The sequence below is a fragment of the Nanorana parkeri genome, unplaced genomic scaffold (genome assembly GCF_000935625.1).
Source record: "Nanorana parkeri isolate BGI_ZX_2015 unplaced genomic scaffold, ASM93562v1 scaffold362, whole genome shotgun sequence".
NCBI classification, from domain to species: Eukaryota; Metazoa; Chordata; class Amphibia; order Anura; family Dicroglossidae; genus Nanorana; species Nanorana parkeri.
The window spans coordinates 908895-924966 of record NW_017306630.1 but is presented as its reverse complement, the minus strand read 5'-3'; the positions used below and the strand labels follow the sequence as shown (position 1 = coordinate 924966).

Sequence of the window (16072 nt, the reverse complement as noted above, 5' to 3'; positions counted from 1 at the left end):
TTTTACAGACACAGTCAAAGACAGGGTTTCTTCAGCTATTGAAACAATAGATGGGTTTTTTGCTACTGTCTGTGAGCAAAGCTAGTTGTGCGTTAAAAAAAAGCCAAATATACACTGCCAAAGTCAACTGTCACTAATGTTGTCCCTGAAAACTGTGGTGGCATAAAAACACCAAATACAACTTTAAAGTATCCCTAAAAACCTGTAATTTAAAGAATTTGTTTATTTCCTTTTAAGCATCAGCATTTCCATTTGGGTGGAACCAGCTTGTTTAGCCAAGAAATGATAATCAAAAATGGTTCCCCTTTGACTTGAATGTAATTACAATTAGAAATTTGAGTTTGTAGATTTTTTAAAAATTAAAATAATCCTAAGCTAAATCAAATGTTAAGATTTTCTCATCATATTTCCTTTCCAGTGCTGTTTTACGCTACATAGAATGTATTTGCTTCTCGTAGCATTAGCCTAAATGATAAATTAACATTCTGGTATACAACCATTATGATGTAATCAAAGATTACATATGTCTCTTACCAGAATTCTTATGTAACTACTGTCACGTTAAGCCAGTGGGCCTCAGGTGCATTAAGTTTTTGTGTGACTCTATCTCCAGGTAACTACATAGATAAATGGCCTCCAGGCAGCGTCTGAGCGCAGAGATGTTTTGACAGAAAATATCCTAATTTTAGTCATATTATGTAATCCCGACTGATAGAAATGCCTGATATAACAGGCCACATTCTTGTTCAAGGGAACAGGCATTTTTTTGTTTTTTACAGATATATGTATTACATTATAGATGAACACAAACAGAATTATTTGAGGCCTGTTCTGTTTGCACAAAGCTTATTTATAAAAGGAGAACTATGGAGCAACCTTTTTTGCCCATAGTTCTCTTCAGGGTCATGGGAGCAATAATATACTGTGTCCTCCGATGACCCAAAACTCAGTATATAGTTGGCTAATGCCCGCTATATGCTGGGAGCGCAGGGCCGCTCCACAGACAGGATGGATTCTGACAATACTGTTGGGATCCACCCCGCTGGCTGATTGACAGCTGGTTCTGCCTCTCTAACTGTGCCCGCCCTTTCCCCTCTCCATTCTTCCACTCAGCGCTGGAGAAACGGAGAGGGAAAGGGGGGGGGGATCCCTGTGGAGAGCGGGGAGAGGATCGGGAAGTCAGCCATTGGCGGTATATGTTTGATGACTTCCCGATCAATAGCGTCAACCTGTGACCGCTTCTTGGTCCCAGGTCGGCTTGAATTATTGGGATGAGTATTTTTCACTCACCCCATAATTTTCCTTTAAGACAGTGCAAGACTATGCATAAGTGCAATTAGATAGTTGACAGTATTAAAAAAAATATGATTGGTTGCCACTGGTCTCTGGCATGGGCATTCATGTCTAACATACATCTGCACTATCAAAATTCAATTAGGATTTAGAAGCAGTATTCTGTTCATAAGTGTACATTTAATGCTTACGGTGGTGTTTTAACACTTCCGGTGTAATAGTGACAAAGTGAAAAAACTTCAGCGCGGACACGAGAGGGGGGAGGGGCAGGACGTCTTAAGACGCCCTCCCGCTCTGAGCAGACGTCCATCTGGCCGTTCACAAACGGCCATGGACGTAAGGTAGTTAAAGGAGAAGTATTGGGATATTCTCTTCCCAATACATAGAGCCAAATGAGAAGTAAAGCAAAAAAAAGGTTTGGCTTTACTTCTACAGGCATTCCTCACTTAACGACCGAGTTCCGTTCCTACGACCAGGTCGTTAAACTAATTGGTCGTTAAGTGAGGAACTCTATACAGTACTGTACTGCATTAGTACAGTACTGTATAGCGTTGCAGATGTACAGTACCGAACAGTGTACTGTACATCGGCAATGAAAATACTTACCGGGACCGGCAGTGAAGATCGGAGGATGTCACTTCCGCCGGCGACATGTCGCACTGACGCTGACACGCGAGGTCGGATGTCGCTCGGCGGTCCGTTGTAAGTGCTAGTGGTCGCAAAGCAGGTAAGTAGTTAACCAAGGAATGTCTGTATTTGAAATCAGAACTGTGCTCACTGTAATGTTACACATGCATGGTCATATGTCTTATTGTTCAAGATTATTGTTCATCTGTTTCTGGTATTTGTCTTCACCCTCCCCATAGTTCAGTTTTCCTCTGTGTAGATAGCTCCACCCTTCTTAATTATGTTCTAGTCTGCTTCTCATCCACATGTCTTTTGCTATGTGGATCACATTAGGATCTTTTGGCCTATCCTATGTTCGCTGTGCTAAAGATCTACACAGTTTGGAATAAACTTCTCAATGATCTTCGAGGTGTCAAATGGATTGAGTCAACTGTCTGCTGACTCTACTGAGATTGGAAGTTACTACCATCTCGCCACAACTGTATGTTACAGAGATCACACTTTCAATGTTTATACTGGAGAGGCAGAACACTTACTTAAAAGAAACACTTCTTTTGTACAAAGGAGACCAAACAACATTGAAAAGGAAGAGCAGATGGAAAAAGTGCAACAGATTCCTCCATCTACGCTAAACTGTGTAGATGGAGGAATCTTCCACTGGGCCAAGCTTCAGTATCTTGCTAGTTAGCTCTGCTGGCTGTCAAAATACCTGAACATTGACTGCATCCAAACAGATTGCTCAGTTATTTTGAGTCACAGTTTAGTGTAGATGGAAGAATCTGTTGCACTTTTTCCATCTGACCATAGAAAATCTGCAGATAATCTATAGGTGTATGGCCAGCTTTAAGCTCTGCGTAAAAATGTCGGTGCTATATAAATACCAATAATTCAATAAATAATAATTCTTCAGCATCAAAATCTCACTATGCAGTTCCCAGAATTTCTTCTGTCACCAAATGGTCTTGTGTCTCTGGCTACATCAGGATAGCATTATAAAACCGTTAATACATTCAAATATGATGGAGAAATGGTTTTGCATGAGCAGAGCTGGTGGTTGGAGCTGGAAACATAGGTGCATTGAAGTCATCTTCAGTCAACTCCCTCTGAAATATTAAGGGTGAATGACTCACAGTTTTAGCTTTGAACACACTTATGGAAATATAGGGTTATATAAACATTATTTATTTATTTTTTTACATTTTAATTTTAACCCTTGTGAGGCAATCCTCAATCCAAAACCAGAAGGTCTTCTGAAGCATGAACACCCTTCTAACATGTTCTAATGGCAACAAAACAGACCACTGTGAAAGTAATACACTCAAGTTGTCCGAAGTTACAGTCCATTGGATGCTAATAAATGAAAAACAAAACTTAAAAACTCATGGACAATGTGGCTAAACTGAGATCATTTGGGATCCATGGATTACCCACTTTTCCCTGGTGATTTTGATCACCGTAGACCTTTCTCACTACATTCCTTCCTATTTTCATTCTAATTAACTACTTCTCACTATTTCACATATGGAAAGCAAAATACCCACCATGTTGACTTTCAACAGCGGAGAGCAGTGGCTTGAGGCACATAGCTGATCGTACTGGCTCTGTGCCCTGTGATTGCTGTGGTTGGTTATCACAGGGATCACATGAAAATGTTTACATTGCCAAGCCCTCTCCTTCTTCTTGCATCAGAGGTAGGGGAGAGTAAAGGAAGTAATGAATAGACGAGTTATCCATTCATTGCTTCCTAGTGAAAACAAGCTGCAACCAGCAGCAGCAAAAAAGATTAAAGTTTCAAATCATTTAAAGGAGAACTATGGGGTCAGTGTTTTCCCCCATAGTTCTCCTTGGGGTAACGGGAGGACACAAACTAGCGTCCTCCCGTTACCCTAAGCTCAGTATACCGCGAGCTACAGCTCGCGGTATACTGAGACGCCGCACCTGGAGCGGATCCCGACTTAGATGACGGGATCCGCCCAGCTGCGTGAGTGACAGCTGGCTCTGCCTATCTAGAGGCAGAGCCAGCTGTACCCGTCCGTTCCGCCAGTCAGCGCTGGCAGATCGGAGCGGGGAGAGGGGAATCCTGCCCCAGAGAGCAGAGAGCCGTGACAGGATCGAGAGGTGAGGGAGCCCGGTATGTGTTCTCTCACCTCCCGATCTACTGAGCCGACCTGTGACAGTCTCATTGTCACAGTTCGGCTTAGAACTATGAGGGGAGTGGAAATCACTCATGTCATAGTTCTCCTTTAACCATTTCGCCCCCTCCTCTCCTGCTTATTTTATCTGTATTCTATCTCTGTTCTGATATATGCATTAACTACTTCACCTCTGTTATCCTACACATCTGTACATTAACCCTTTTAATCTCTATCTTTCCAAGGTATGTGACCTGTACATTAACCCCTTCACCTCCGCCTTCCTCTGTGTATGACCTGTACATTTATTCTATCTCGTGCACCATTACCAAGCTCCATGTTTAACCCCCTCAATACCAGCATGTTTCTTCATTTCCCGAAAATTGTGGCAAAAATCAAATCACCTTGGAGTATCTACATTCCAAAAGGGTGTAATTTTGGGAGTTTTCGGACTGACCTGACACTTTTATTTGATATGTTCTATAAGAGAAAGTAAGGGAAAGGGTTTTTTTTGGTCTTTTTTTTACTTTTTATAGTAAAAAATAAAAAAAATGGCTATTAAATACCACCAAAAGAAAGCCATATCTGTCTAAAAAAAATAATATAAAATAAATTTTGTTCCAGTGTTGCATGACGGAGTAAATCTCAGTCAAACTTTCACATCACTGAAAACTGAAAAATGGCCTGGTAATGAAGGAGGTGTAACATACCAGTCCTGAAGTGTTACATAGTTACATAGTTACATAGTTACATAGTATTTGAGGTTGAATAAAGACATTAGTCCATCAAGTCCAACCTATTAGGATCTCATTCTAGGAGTACCTGTACCCCTGTATATTACGGTCCCTTAAGAAATCGTCCAAAAGTTTCTTGAACAATTCCACATTCTTTGCTGAAATCACTGTCTGTGGCAGTGAGTTCCAGACCCTAACTGATCTTACTGTGAAGAACCCCCTTCGCCCCTTGTGCTGGAATTTTTTTTCCACCAATTTTAGGTGGTGGCCTCTAGTTTTTGTGGTTTTCTAGTGGTTAAACAATGTCAAAAACCAAAATCTTCTTTGCATTATTACTACTCTAAAGCTTCCAGATAAGCACAGTGCATTCTGTAAACCTCTAAAACAATATGTTAATAAAACTATTGAACCAGAAAAAATTCTTATTCAGATTGGTAGATATCACTGTTACTTAGGAGATTTGCTATTTATGATTTACAATGGACTCTAACTCCAGTTAACACTGCCTTGCTTCTATAAAGCTCTGCGTGAGTTTCCTGTCATTTAAGTTGTAAGCATAGATCAAACAGGGCATTTTGACAGAACAGAATATGCCTCTGCTAAGCTTTGACAGTGAAATAAGAGTGGTATAAATATTAATAGGTTTACACGCATAATAGAAAAAGGCTTCAGTTTCAGGTTTGCAACGTGAAAAAAAAAGCATCTGTGCTTCCTCTGATCTCAGATAAATAGACAACTAAAGCCACACGTTCCAGGACCAAGTACTCATTCTTTGGAAGCAAATTAAGTGTGAACACTGAAAACAACGGAGGGCAAGTATATAAGAGTGTTAGGTCTGGAAAGACATATGAAATTTCATACAATGCTAAAAGTCCACGTATCTGCATTGTTCCTCTAAGACAGGCAATTGATAACGTTATGGAGCTTCTCTCCTTGGCACAGTTATATTGACAAGTAACATTTCACAAGTTGATAGAACACTGCTCTACAGCTTCACCCTGTCCTACTTGTTCTTGTTTCCTCATACCATTAAGTCACTACTAGGGCTGGATATCTGTAAAGGCATTATAGGACAAGGCCTAGGGCAGCACAAAGTAACACATTAAAAGTTCAAAGAGTTTTTACCCCATGTGTGGCGTTCAAAAAAGGTGGGGTGAGTGGTGGTACTTGGTGGGTACCACGTTCGTGACTGGAGCGTGGGGAAATTTTTATGTGGAGAGTTTGAGGGAGGGGGGCGAGGGGGTGTGAGTTGGGGGTTTAGTTTTGTAGAAAAATAGTGGAGGTGTCTTTATTGCCCTGCGGGTGTGCAGCTTCCGTGGTGTTCGAACCGTGGTGTCCAACAGGTGTACTAAAGGAAACAAAAATTGGAGAACGGAAGCGCCACTACCTGGCGCAACAAATGTGGTGAGGCCTGGTAAGAGGGATAGGTGATGTACTCACCTAGGTAGGTTGATCATTCACTTTTAGGACGGCCGTGAGATGGAAAGGAGCAGTTTCGGGAGACGGTCCCTCTTGGGATGGGTGGTGTATTGGTGTGACCAGGTGGAGCAGATGTAAACACAAAAAATTGAGGTGAGATGAGGAAGGTGAGCACAAGAAAGGAGAGATTTTGTAACTCACCGCGAGGAAAGTGAAGGCTGGCTCTCAACGACGGTTGTAGGCTCCTGTGCTGCCTGGGTAGAAGGCTGCAGGGTGATCCTCTGGATGGGTGCTGGCGTGACAGTCCCGCTGGGCGTCCGCAGTGTCCGGCGCTGGGGAGACGCGGTGCTGGAGGGTGGTGCAGATGCCGAAGTGTTGTGATGGCTCCTTGATATGCCTGCTGGAAGGGGGGTGAGGATCCGGAGTGGAGGCGGAGGTGGATGTACGTTGGGGCCTCTTGATAGTCCGGCGAGTCTGTGTCTTCAGACTGTCGGCTTCCGATGACGGTGCGGAGGTGTGGAGAGGCAGAGGGGGCGGAACCCAAAGGTCAGGAAATGTTGGAGAGATGGAGTGTTTGAAACACTCAGTGAGTCCTGGGTTCGTGCTGGCGACGCGTTTCAAAGGTAATACCTTCTTTTTCAAGCCGATGTGTCAGAGCTGATCGAGACGGCGTTGGCGGGAAACTGAGTTTTTAAGTGTTGGGGTGGGGAGGGGCCCCGGTGTGTGGGCGGAGTTGGTGGATTATTATGAGGCCGAGGATAAGGGGGAGGGGCTGAGGTCCAGGAAATGAGATGGGGCAGAATAAGCCGAAGCTGAGAGGCTGGGCTAAGGACAAGTGGGCGTGCTGGAATCTACGATTGATTGGTGTTCAAAACAGACAATCTGTTAATACTGAGACCCGAGTCATAAATAAGACTGAAGGGATAATGTGACAGTCCCAGAAAAAATCTTTTGGATAGCTACTGTTGTGATGGCAGCTGTAGATGGGATATGTGGTGGAGAGTGGCTGGTTATTGAGGGGGGAGGGGTGGGGGAGGGGAAGAAAAGGGAGAATTCATCAGGGAGGACATCCAAAGTAAAGGTCATAAATGGTTAGATGATGGTGTTTATTTCCAATTCCCTATTTAAACCATTGCCCTAGGCCTTGTCCTATAATGCCTTTACAGATATCCAGCCCTGGTAGTGACTTACTGGTATGAGGAAGCAAGAACAAAGTAACAGATTCTCATCTATGATTAAAAATCCACAGGATTGCCCTATGTGCCAGAGAAATCCAGCTGGATTCTTACTGTTGCTTCCTTGCTGTTGATGGGATAGCTTAATGCCTACTTAAAGTTCACCTAGAACCAAACTGCTAGTAGACTAGTTTTTTAGTTCCTGGTTCCAGGTGCACTGAAAAGAGCGGGTCAACTGTCTCCTTGACCTTATCTACCCCCATTCTTGGTTCATCTTCTGTGACATGGTGTCTGATTTTGTTAGTGTGATACTGAGGCAGCCAAGAAAGATGGGCCAGGAAGTACAAATCAGGATTTGGTCAAAGTGTCTGCACAATGCTTTACAAAACATGCAAGTTAGGTAAGTGTAGGACCTAGCATTCCTGCTTATGGGAAAGGCAGTTTGTATTTTGCTCCAATTGTTAAATGCTATGGAAATAAGCATAAGAATAAAATGTATCAATAAACAATAATTTTAATCGCTAGCAATATATCTAAAACTATACCTGCCGCAGTAGATTGCCTGACTGGAGACCTGGCCCTTGAGTTGCCCATGTTGAACTGAAAGGTTTGGCTCTCAGATACATCTCCACTATCCTCAATTCCATCCACCACTCTGTAAAGAGAGATAGATTCATGTATTTAGAAATAAAACCAAGCAATGCTATACCAGATGCTGAGGTTAAAGAATCAAATAAGGAAGGGCATAACCCAGCTCTGCCGATCCATGCACATAAAGATATGTCCATTTCTACCTAGAATGAATTCTGTCATTTATATGGATGCATATCACATTAAGACCCGGGATGAAAAGTGCTGGGCAAAGTTCCCTGTTTAATCCCGGTTATGTAATATACAGGGGTACAGGTACTCCTAGAATGAGATCCTAATAGGTTGGACTTGATGGACTAATGTCTTTATTCAACCTCAAATACTATGCAACTATGTACATAACCAGGATTAAACTTCTGGAAGCCCATACAGTCTAGACAATAATACCTTTTGTGAAAGGCTGTATCTACAGGTTTTAGGATCTCTAATACTCTGGAAAACAGCTATAGGTGAGTTCCTCCATTAGACATTTCTTTAATGGTTTTGATGCTTGCTATACCTCCCCTTCAGGATGACTTCAGAGCTGGTTCCACCAGGCTTAGGGGGGTTCTTCTTTGTCTTTCCATTGGGATGGTATGTTATAAAGGCTCCCAAAATTTTTCTAAATTGCTACAAGTTTAATTGCTCGATTAGGCAGCCCTTTCCTGATTATTGCTCTCATTTTGACAGTCCAATCTTCTCTTTGGACTTCTTATATTGTCCAAGCTTCCCTTCAGGGATCTGTTTTTTTTTTATTCTTCACTGGGTCTGGGTCCAGTAAATTGCTTTCTCTTGTTGACCTTAACAGTTGTTGGTCTGCTTTACTCTGATTTTATAGTGTGTTTGTTTTTTCCATTGGTCATCTTGGTGGATTGCTTGTGGGCTCCTTCAGTCAGGAGTTTCCCCCTGGCAGTGATTTTCTTATCCTGCTCTGGAACATCAGGTTGGTCTTCCCTTGGTCACTACAGTTAGTCTGCCTAACAGAGGGCTTTTTCCTATCTATCCATGATAGATACTTACTGAAAAATTATTTCACTGTAAAATATTTTTCTTGAGGGCCACAGGTCCCACCCATCTGTGTTTTCTATGACCCTGTATATTGCTTTCTCACAAAACTAAGGCATGCTGAGTAGAGGAGGGGTTATACAAGAGCTGGATGGCAAGATTTTTTGTTTGCCAGTGTCCTAACCTCCTATAGAAGCGCTTTCGGGACCGCGCAGGGTCCCTTCATCAGGCTTTAGCATTGATCATTGACCTGATGAAGGGACCCTGCACGGTCCCGAAAGCGCTTGTTTGGTCATATGACAAAAAACTTCAATAAATGAAGCTTTTGCTATCTTAAAAGGATTGGTGTGCTGGTGACATTTCTATAATTTTTTGCTAACATTTGCGGCGCCATCCGCGGTCACTGCGAGCACCCCCCACTACAAGGGACATATCGGTAAGGAGTGCGACAAGGATAGTACTTACTAACCTCCTATATGTCACACTCCAATCACTGCCTGCAGTCTACAAATTTTGGGAGAAATACCCATAAAATCAAAATTCTGAGTTCATTCCTTCATTCTCATAGTTTCCAAACCCTGAGGGAGGAATTGTGACCGCCCCTGAAATACTGTTTGATCAACATAATTATTCAACTTTTTTTATGGACTCTAACATCCTATTTTTGTCTGATACTCTTCTGTTTTCTGTTCCTGTAGGAAGTATAACTTGACTCTAATATAATTCCAGTTTCCCTCAATGGACAGCAAAAAATTTTTTATGGTAAGTACAAAACTCTTATTTCTATTATCAATCATTGTAAAAAGGTAAACATATTGGAGTTCTGCATAGTTTATTTTCTGTAAGTAAAGGTCCCTAAGATGTTTTATTATCCATTCATAATTCCTTTATGAAACAAAGATATGTAAAAACAACTTACCGAGGACTGAGATCTGGTGGGCCATATGTGTTAAGTGATGGGATGAGTAGATTGGCTGGCTTGTGGGAGCATACATTTTCTGACTCAGACACCGTTTCTGCCTTTCGACACTGTGGTGAGGGGCTTCTTCCTCGACTGTTCCGGGCTGGAGACCGGCAATTACGCCGGAAAGCAGAGAATTGTCTCAGATCATCTCCTAAGAGGCTGCTGAGGGAGCCACGGCGCACAGGACTGTTAAGGTTTGGCAGAAGGAGCTTTCTACGGGTCATAGTGGCAGGAGAGTGTCGGAAAAAGTCATCTGTCTCATCTTTATCTTCAAGGATTGATGCTAGCTTATCAGGGGTAGTACCAGATTCTGGACGTGGCTGGAAAAAAATTACAAACTATTTTTATCACAAACTTATTGTTATCATATGAGCCACAAAGGGCCCATGCAACTAAATTGGACATTCTCGCAGATCATGCCAGTCATCCAGTATAATATTGGACATACAAATGGAAAGAAATTAGTGTATTATCAAAATTTAATCCATGATTGCAGTAACAAGAGGGAGTTACAATTGTAGCATACCTCCCACCTTTTTCAGATGAGAAGAGGCACCTTCAAATACAGTGAGAGGAATTTATCAAACCTGGAGCACAAAGAATGTATAGCAGTTGCCATTGTCAATCAATTAGCTTCTCCCTTTCATTTTCAAAGCTTAACTGAACAAACTGAAGAGAGAAGCTGATATGGGCAACTGCTCCAGATCTGTCTGCTCCAGTTTGGATAAACCCCACCCCCCAATGTATTTCAGCAATGGACGCACCCCCTGTCAAACTACTTATACTGAACTATGAACACTAAAAATCTAAGCAGAACAAAAAAAACGATGCTAAAACATACAACGAGTATTACCTGTGATAGCCGTGGTGAACGAGAAAATCTGTAGTAGCCCTATAATTAGTGATAGAAGACAACTGGTGATAAATATACAGTATATAACACAGCAGAAATAACAGTAATTTCACATATCTCTTACATCTGTCTCGCTGCCTTCCCGTAGATTAAATGTCAGGTCATGGTGGATGTCTGCCATGAATTTGTTGGAATACTCTGGGTACAGTTCCAGTACCTCTAGAAGCCCTCGGAGAGTGAGATACTGCAGGTCACAGTATGTTAGAGCTTTCACATCAGCATTTGTTTTAATCACCTGGTCTTTGCTGGTGATGTCAGCACCAATGAGATCACCTTTACCTGCAACAATCAAAAAGCAAACAATCTAAACATAGGTATATAAATGGGGAAAGGAAGGTAAAGTGGAGAGTATACAGAATATTGAAGGAGGGTCCCCTACTTATTTATACTAGTAAAAGATGCAATTTTCCCCACTAAGGGGATCCCACCATTCCTTCAAAGTATATAACAAAATATTTATAAAAATATATATTTATTTTTAGAAATGATAAAAACATATATCTGACAAACATAAGTTATATCAAAATGCACACAAATACATATAGCTGCATTCTGCTGGTAATTCCTAACAGTGCTATGGAGACAATGCTATGAAAAAGCAGTGTAGAGGCACACCGTGTAAAAGCCTTAATATTTTCAACTGGTATCACGAATATATATATTTTTGCATTTATTTCTGGTTTCAAAAGTCTCCACATAAATGGGAAAAATTACCCATATTAAAACGAGAAAAACGAAAGATCTCTATATTTGAGGAGTGAACATACATATGTATGAAAAAAAGGAAAAAGAGAACAAAAATAAAGTCAGCATCAAGATGTAAAGAATGGATTTGACTCACTTGTGGATTAATGCCTTAACTGAACCCCTGTGCTGCTTCCATGGGGTTATTTAATCCAAGGTGGTTGAAGAAGGTAAAATCAAAGGAACAAAAAAGAAAGCAGGCAGAATTAAATCTGCTGGAGCGATACAAAGTGGCCTGGTATCCTTAATCATTGGACGGAGATCCGAAAAATCAAAGGAAAATAGCCGTCAAATATAAAGAAGAAACAATAATGACTGTAATGGGTTCAGGAGATAAATTTATCTCGGCTTTTTTTTTGTGTTCGTTCTGAATGTAAGCCTTCACTGAAGCCGTACAGACTCTTTCTCTCTTTTTTCTCCTCAACACGAGACTCCTAAGAACTTCTTGTTAATGTATCAGATTCAAGTTGTTTGTAGACAGGTATTTTTGGGAAAAAACACAAGGCGGCCTCAGCAGAAGCAGCTACATGAGAGAAGCCTTCACTGAACGCCTATGACGCGTTTCACCCCCTCCCACACCGGGGCTTCATCAGAAGGGCGTTGTTCTGATGAAGCCCCGGTGTGGGAGGGGGTGTAACCCATTACAGTCATTATTGTTTCTTCATTATATTTGAAGGCTATTTTCCTTTGATTTTTCGGATCTCTGTCCAATGATTAAGGATACCAGGCCACTTTGTATCGCTCCAGCAGATTTAATTCTGCCTGCTTTCTTTTTTGTTCCTTTGATTTTACCTTCTTCAACCACCTTGGATTAAATAACCCCGTGGAAGCAGCACTGAGCCCTAAGCTCAGCTGTAGCTTGCGGTATACTGAGACGCCGGAGCGGATTCCGACATGGACGTCGGGATCTGCCCAGCTGCGTGAGTGACAGCTGGCTCTGCCTATCTAGAGGCAGAGCCAGCTGTACCCGCCCCCTCCCCGTCCGTTCCACCAGTCAGCGCTGGCAGATCGGAGCGGGAAGAGGGGAATCCAGCCCCTCCCCCTGTCACGGCAGAGAGCCGTGACAGGATCGAGAGGTGAGCGAATACGGTATGTGTTCGCTCACCTCCCGATCTACTGAGCCGACCTGCGACAGTCTCATTGTCACAGGTCGGCTAGAACTATGAGGTGAGTGGAAATCACTCATCTCATAGTTCTCCTTTAAGGCTTTTACACAGCGTGCCTCTACATTGCTTTTTCATAGCATTGTTTCCATAGCACTGTTAGGAATTACCAGCAGAATGCAGCTACATGTATTTGTGTGCATTTTGATATAATTATGTTTGTCAGATATATGTTTTTAGCATTTCAATAAATAAATATATATTTTTATAAATATTTTGTTATATACTTTGAAGGAATGGTGGGATCCCCTTCGTGGGGAAAATTGTGTCTTTTAACAATCTATACATAGCACAGGAACTTGTGATATTATAAAAAATAAGATGCCATATACTTTGTGTATGTAAAACCAAAACCTTTTCTTAGTATAGGATAGAGTAGGGAATTGTTAAGACCCCGTCAGATTTTTTTCTCCTGTCTATGCCCTTAGTGGAGGCTTCCCTTCCCTTCTGTCCCAGGAACACATCAGAAAGAGAAGATCTCTCTAAAGCAAACAAATATCCACTCTTAAACATTTATGTCCAAAACAGTTTTCCCCATTGAAAGGTATCACCTCTTTTGCTGTCCCTGTGACAACTCAAAAATATTGGATTTCCGATCACTTCCTGTACAAGAGACAATGGTCACCAGAACCAATAGTAAGGGTGAATCTCCATAGCAGTGACATAGGCAGCAATAAAAGCCTGACAGGAGTTCTAACCCTTCCACATTCTTTCCAATTTTTTGTAATTTATTTTACATACACCTTAAACTAACAATTGCAGCTAATTATTAGAGGAATTATTAGAAAGTATAAGAAATGGTTGTAGCATGAGTGTTAAAAAATAATTAACATTTTCCATATAAACTTGATTGGGCAACAGTGTTGATGACTTATCTCCTTTGCAAATTGCCAGCAGGGGCTTTGTGAGCTGGCTGCTTAGCATTTGGCAACACAGGCCCAGGCTCTTTCGAGCTCTCTAATCCTTTTACTAAGCACATGTGTACATGTAAATAGTCATGCTAGAATGCACGTGTGTTCCACAGCAAGGTTTTTTTTGTCTCTTGGCTGTAAGTTGAGAAATGAGGCCCGCATGGTGCCTTATATAAGGAATTAGGATGAACTAGCTCCTCCAAACTCGGAAGGGAAATATGGCCACCCACCCAAGCAGCCTAATATTTTGCATAATTTTTTAGCTAAATAGTGACAGTTTCTCTTTAAATTATGACTTCATTCTCACCAAGAATTGCCAGCACCATATTGTCCTTTAAAACTTCCATTGAGCCAGAACACACAAAATAATTTGCTTGCAAAGCATCCCCTTGGCGCAGGAGGTATTCTCCAGGAGCACAGAAGGAAGTCTTGATGTGCAGGGAGAGTGCCCTTAGGCACCCACGGCTGGCTGGCTCAAACACAGGGAGCTGCAAGATGTCCTTGTTGAGATGCATTGCTATATCAGCACGTAACTCATCTGGAAAATCCTTCAGTAGCTGCAAGAGTAAAATCAAGTTGTTTTTATTAAAGTAAAATTTGTCATACAATATCATACTCTTCAATTTGAGATCTTATAAATGCTGAAGAATGATTAGGTCTTTGGCTAGCATGGCCTGGCTCTGCAGTTTTTTGGTATTAGGGCAAGAAATGGCACCCATCTGGTACTTTATATAAGGAACAACTGCCAGATTTTCATTGAAAATGGCTCTTGCTGTACTCAGTAGTTGGGGCTGTATTACACAACCAGAATACAGTCCATATACCCATCGCTCTCAGAACCACTGTTCCATAAGATAGGAGGTGGGTGCAGCAGATGTCGACGGGTGGCTCCCGTCAAGATATACGAAGTACAAAGATAGACACTGGCACTCCAAGGCAGGTCTGCCTTGGAGTGCCGGTGTCTATCTTTGTACTTTGTATTACACAACCAGTACATGATAAATACATGATAAATACCTATAATATTACCATACTGGTCAATCAATTCAAAAGTTTTGCGAGCCTAAAACAATATGTATAGTTTGAGCAATAGTATTGTATATATGAACGTGCCAGTTATGTGGTTATCTTGAGCCTGCAGTCAGCAGCAATCACTGTAATGTAACCCATTCGCATCCAGTTGATCTTCGTGTTGGCCTCATTCATGTCTGCATTTGAAAATGTAGACTGCATATTGATGCATTGTTCTTGACTTTTCTGATGTCTTTGTTAGATCACAGCTGAATACATGCAAATGAAGCATGAGAGCACATGGTGGAGATCCATTTGTTGTGGTTATAGTACAGTGGATCAAACTTAGGTATATAATTCCACCACTGCCTTGGAATAAGTTTTGAAACTTACTCGATGTAAAATGTGCAACAGTTACAAAAATACAATTAGAAAAAATACTTATAAAATATAACTTCTAGTCTATGACTTAAAGTGACAATAAAGTCACAAATATTACCCTCCCCCCACCCCCATGCTTCTAAAAGGACTTACCTTAAATGATGCCTCTTGATCCGATCATCTTCTTCCTTCCACTATTCAGCATCCCTCCAGCACTGGTGCCGGTCTCTAATCCACCGCAGACTCCTATCTCTTCCTGTCCCACGGTGTCTGTCCTATGTGCACACTCCCGGCTGCGTGCATTCACCTCCACTGTGTCTCTCCTCTTCTCCCTGCCGAAGATCTGTACTGCGCATGTGCCTGCCCCATCATCCTGCTCGGCCTCTCGAGAATGTTTCAGATCTTCGGATGGGAGCGAGCAGCGGTGACAGAGGTAAGTAATTACCTCTTTGGTAACTTTTTTAATTTTTTTAAATGTTTTTGCATATATCTGCTGCTTGCTAGCAGTAGATATATGCAAAAAGTAAACTGATAGTTTAATTATACTTTAAAATTTGAACTGGAAATCGGACTTTCGTAATCCTTCTAATGTAGAGCTCAGAATGGGAGAAGGAGAAGCAGTTCAAGGAGCCAATCAGTTGTGCGACAGAACTCATGTGCTAACATGCTAATACCAGGAGACAGCAGAGTGACAGAGATAAACTCATCAGTGTGCTGCTTGTGATGGGTCACGGGCTGGTGCAGGGACAAGAACTGTGAATGTTACCTAACAGAAAGTCTTCTGCTCTGCCAAACAGGGCTTTGATTTGTGACAAGGCTGTGTAAATATCAGGACTGGCTGGAGAGAACTATAAGTCCTTTGGCGGATAAAACAGATGTCTGCCAGGAGTTCAGCTTTATTGTAAGTTTTATATAATTTCTTAGATTTGGATTTTCACATTGATTTTAGACAATATGTCATATTCTTTTT

General features: G+C 41.7%; 1 protein-coding gene across 1 annotated transcript in view; it reads right to left on the bottom strand.

Moving 5' to 3' along the window:
• Positions 1 to 7937: 7937 nt before the first annotated feature.
• The window catches only part of KCNH4 (potassium voltage-gated channel subfamily H member 4), a 151795-nt gene continuing 143660 nt past the window's right edge, over positions 7938 to 16072 (bottom strand). The window contains exons 10-14 of the mRNA XM_018558836.1: positions 14018 to 14267; positions 10957 to 11171; positions 10824 to 10871; positions 9935 to 10266; positions 7938 to 8033 (exon numbers count right to left, since the gene is read on the bottom strand). Coding sequence (XP_018414338.1) covers positions 8018 to 8033; positions 9935 to 10266; positions 10824 to 10871; positions 10957 to 11171; positions 14018 to 14267 — 861 coding nt within the window. The 3' untranslated portion in view covers positions 7938 to 8017. The remainder of the gene's footprint in view (positions 8034 to 9934; positions 10267 to 10823; positions 10872 to 10956; positions 11172 to 14017; positions 14268 to 16072) is intronic.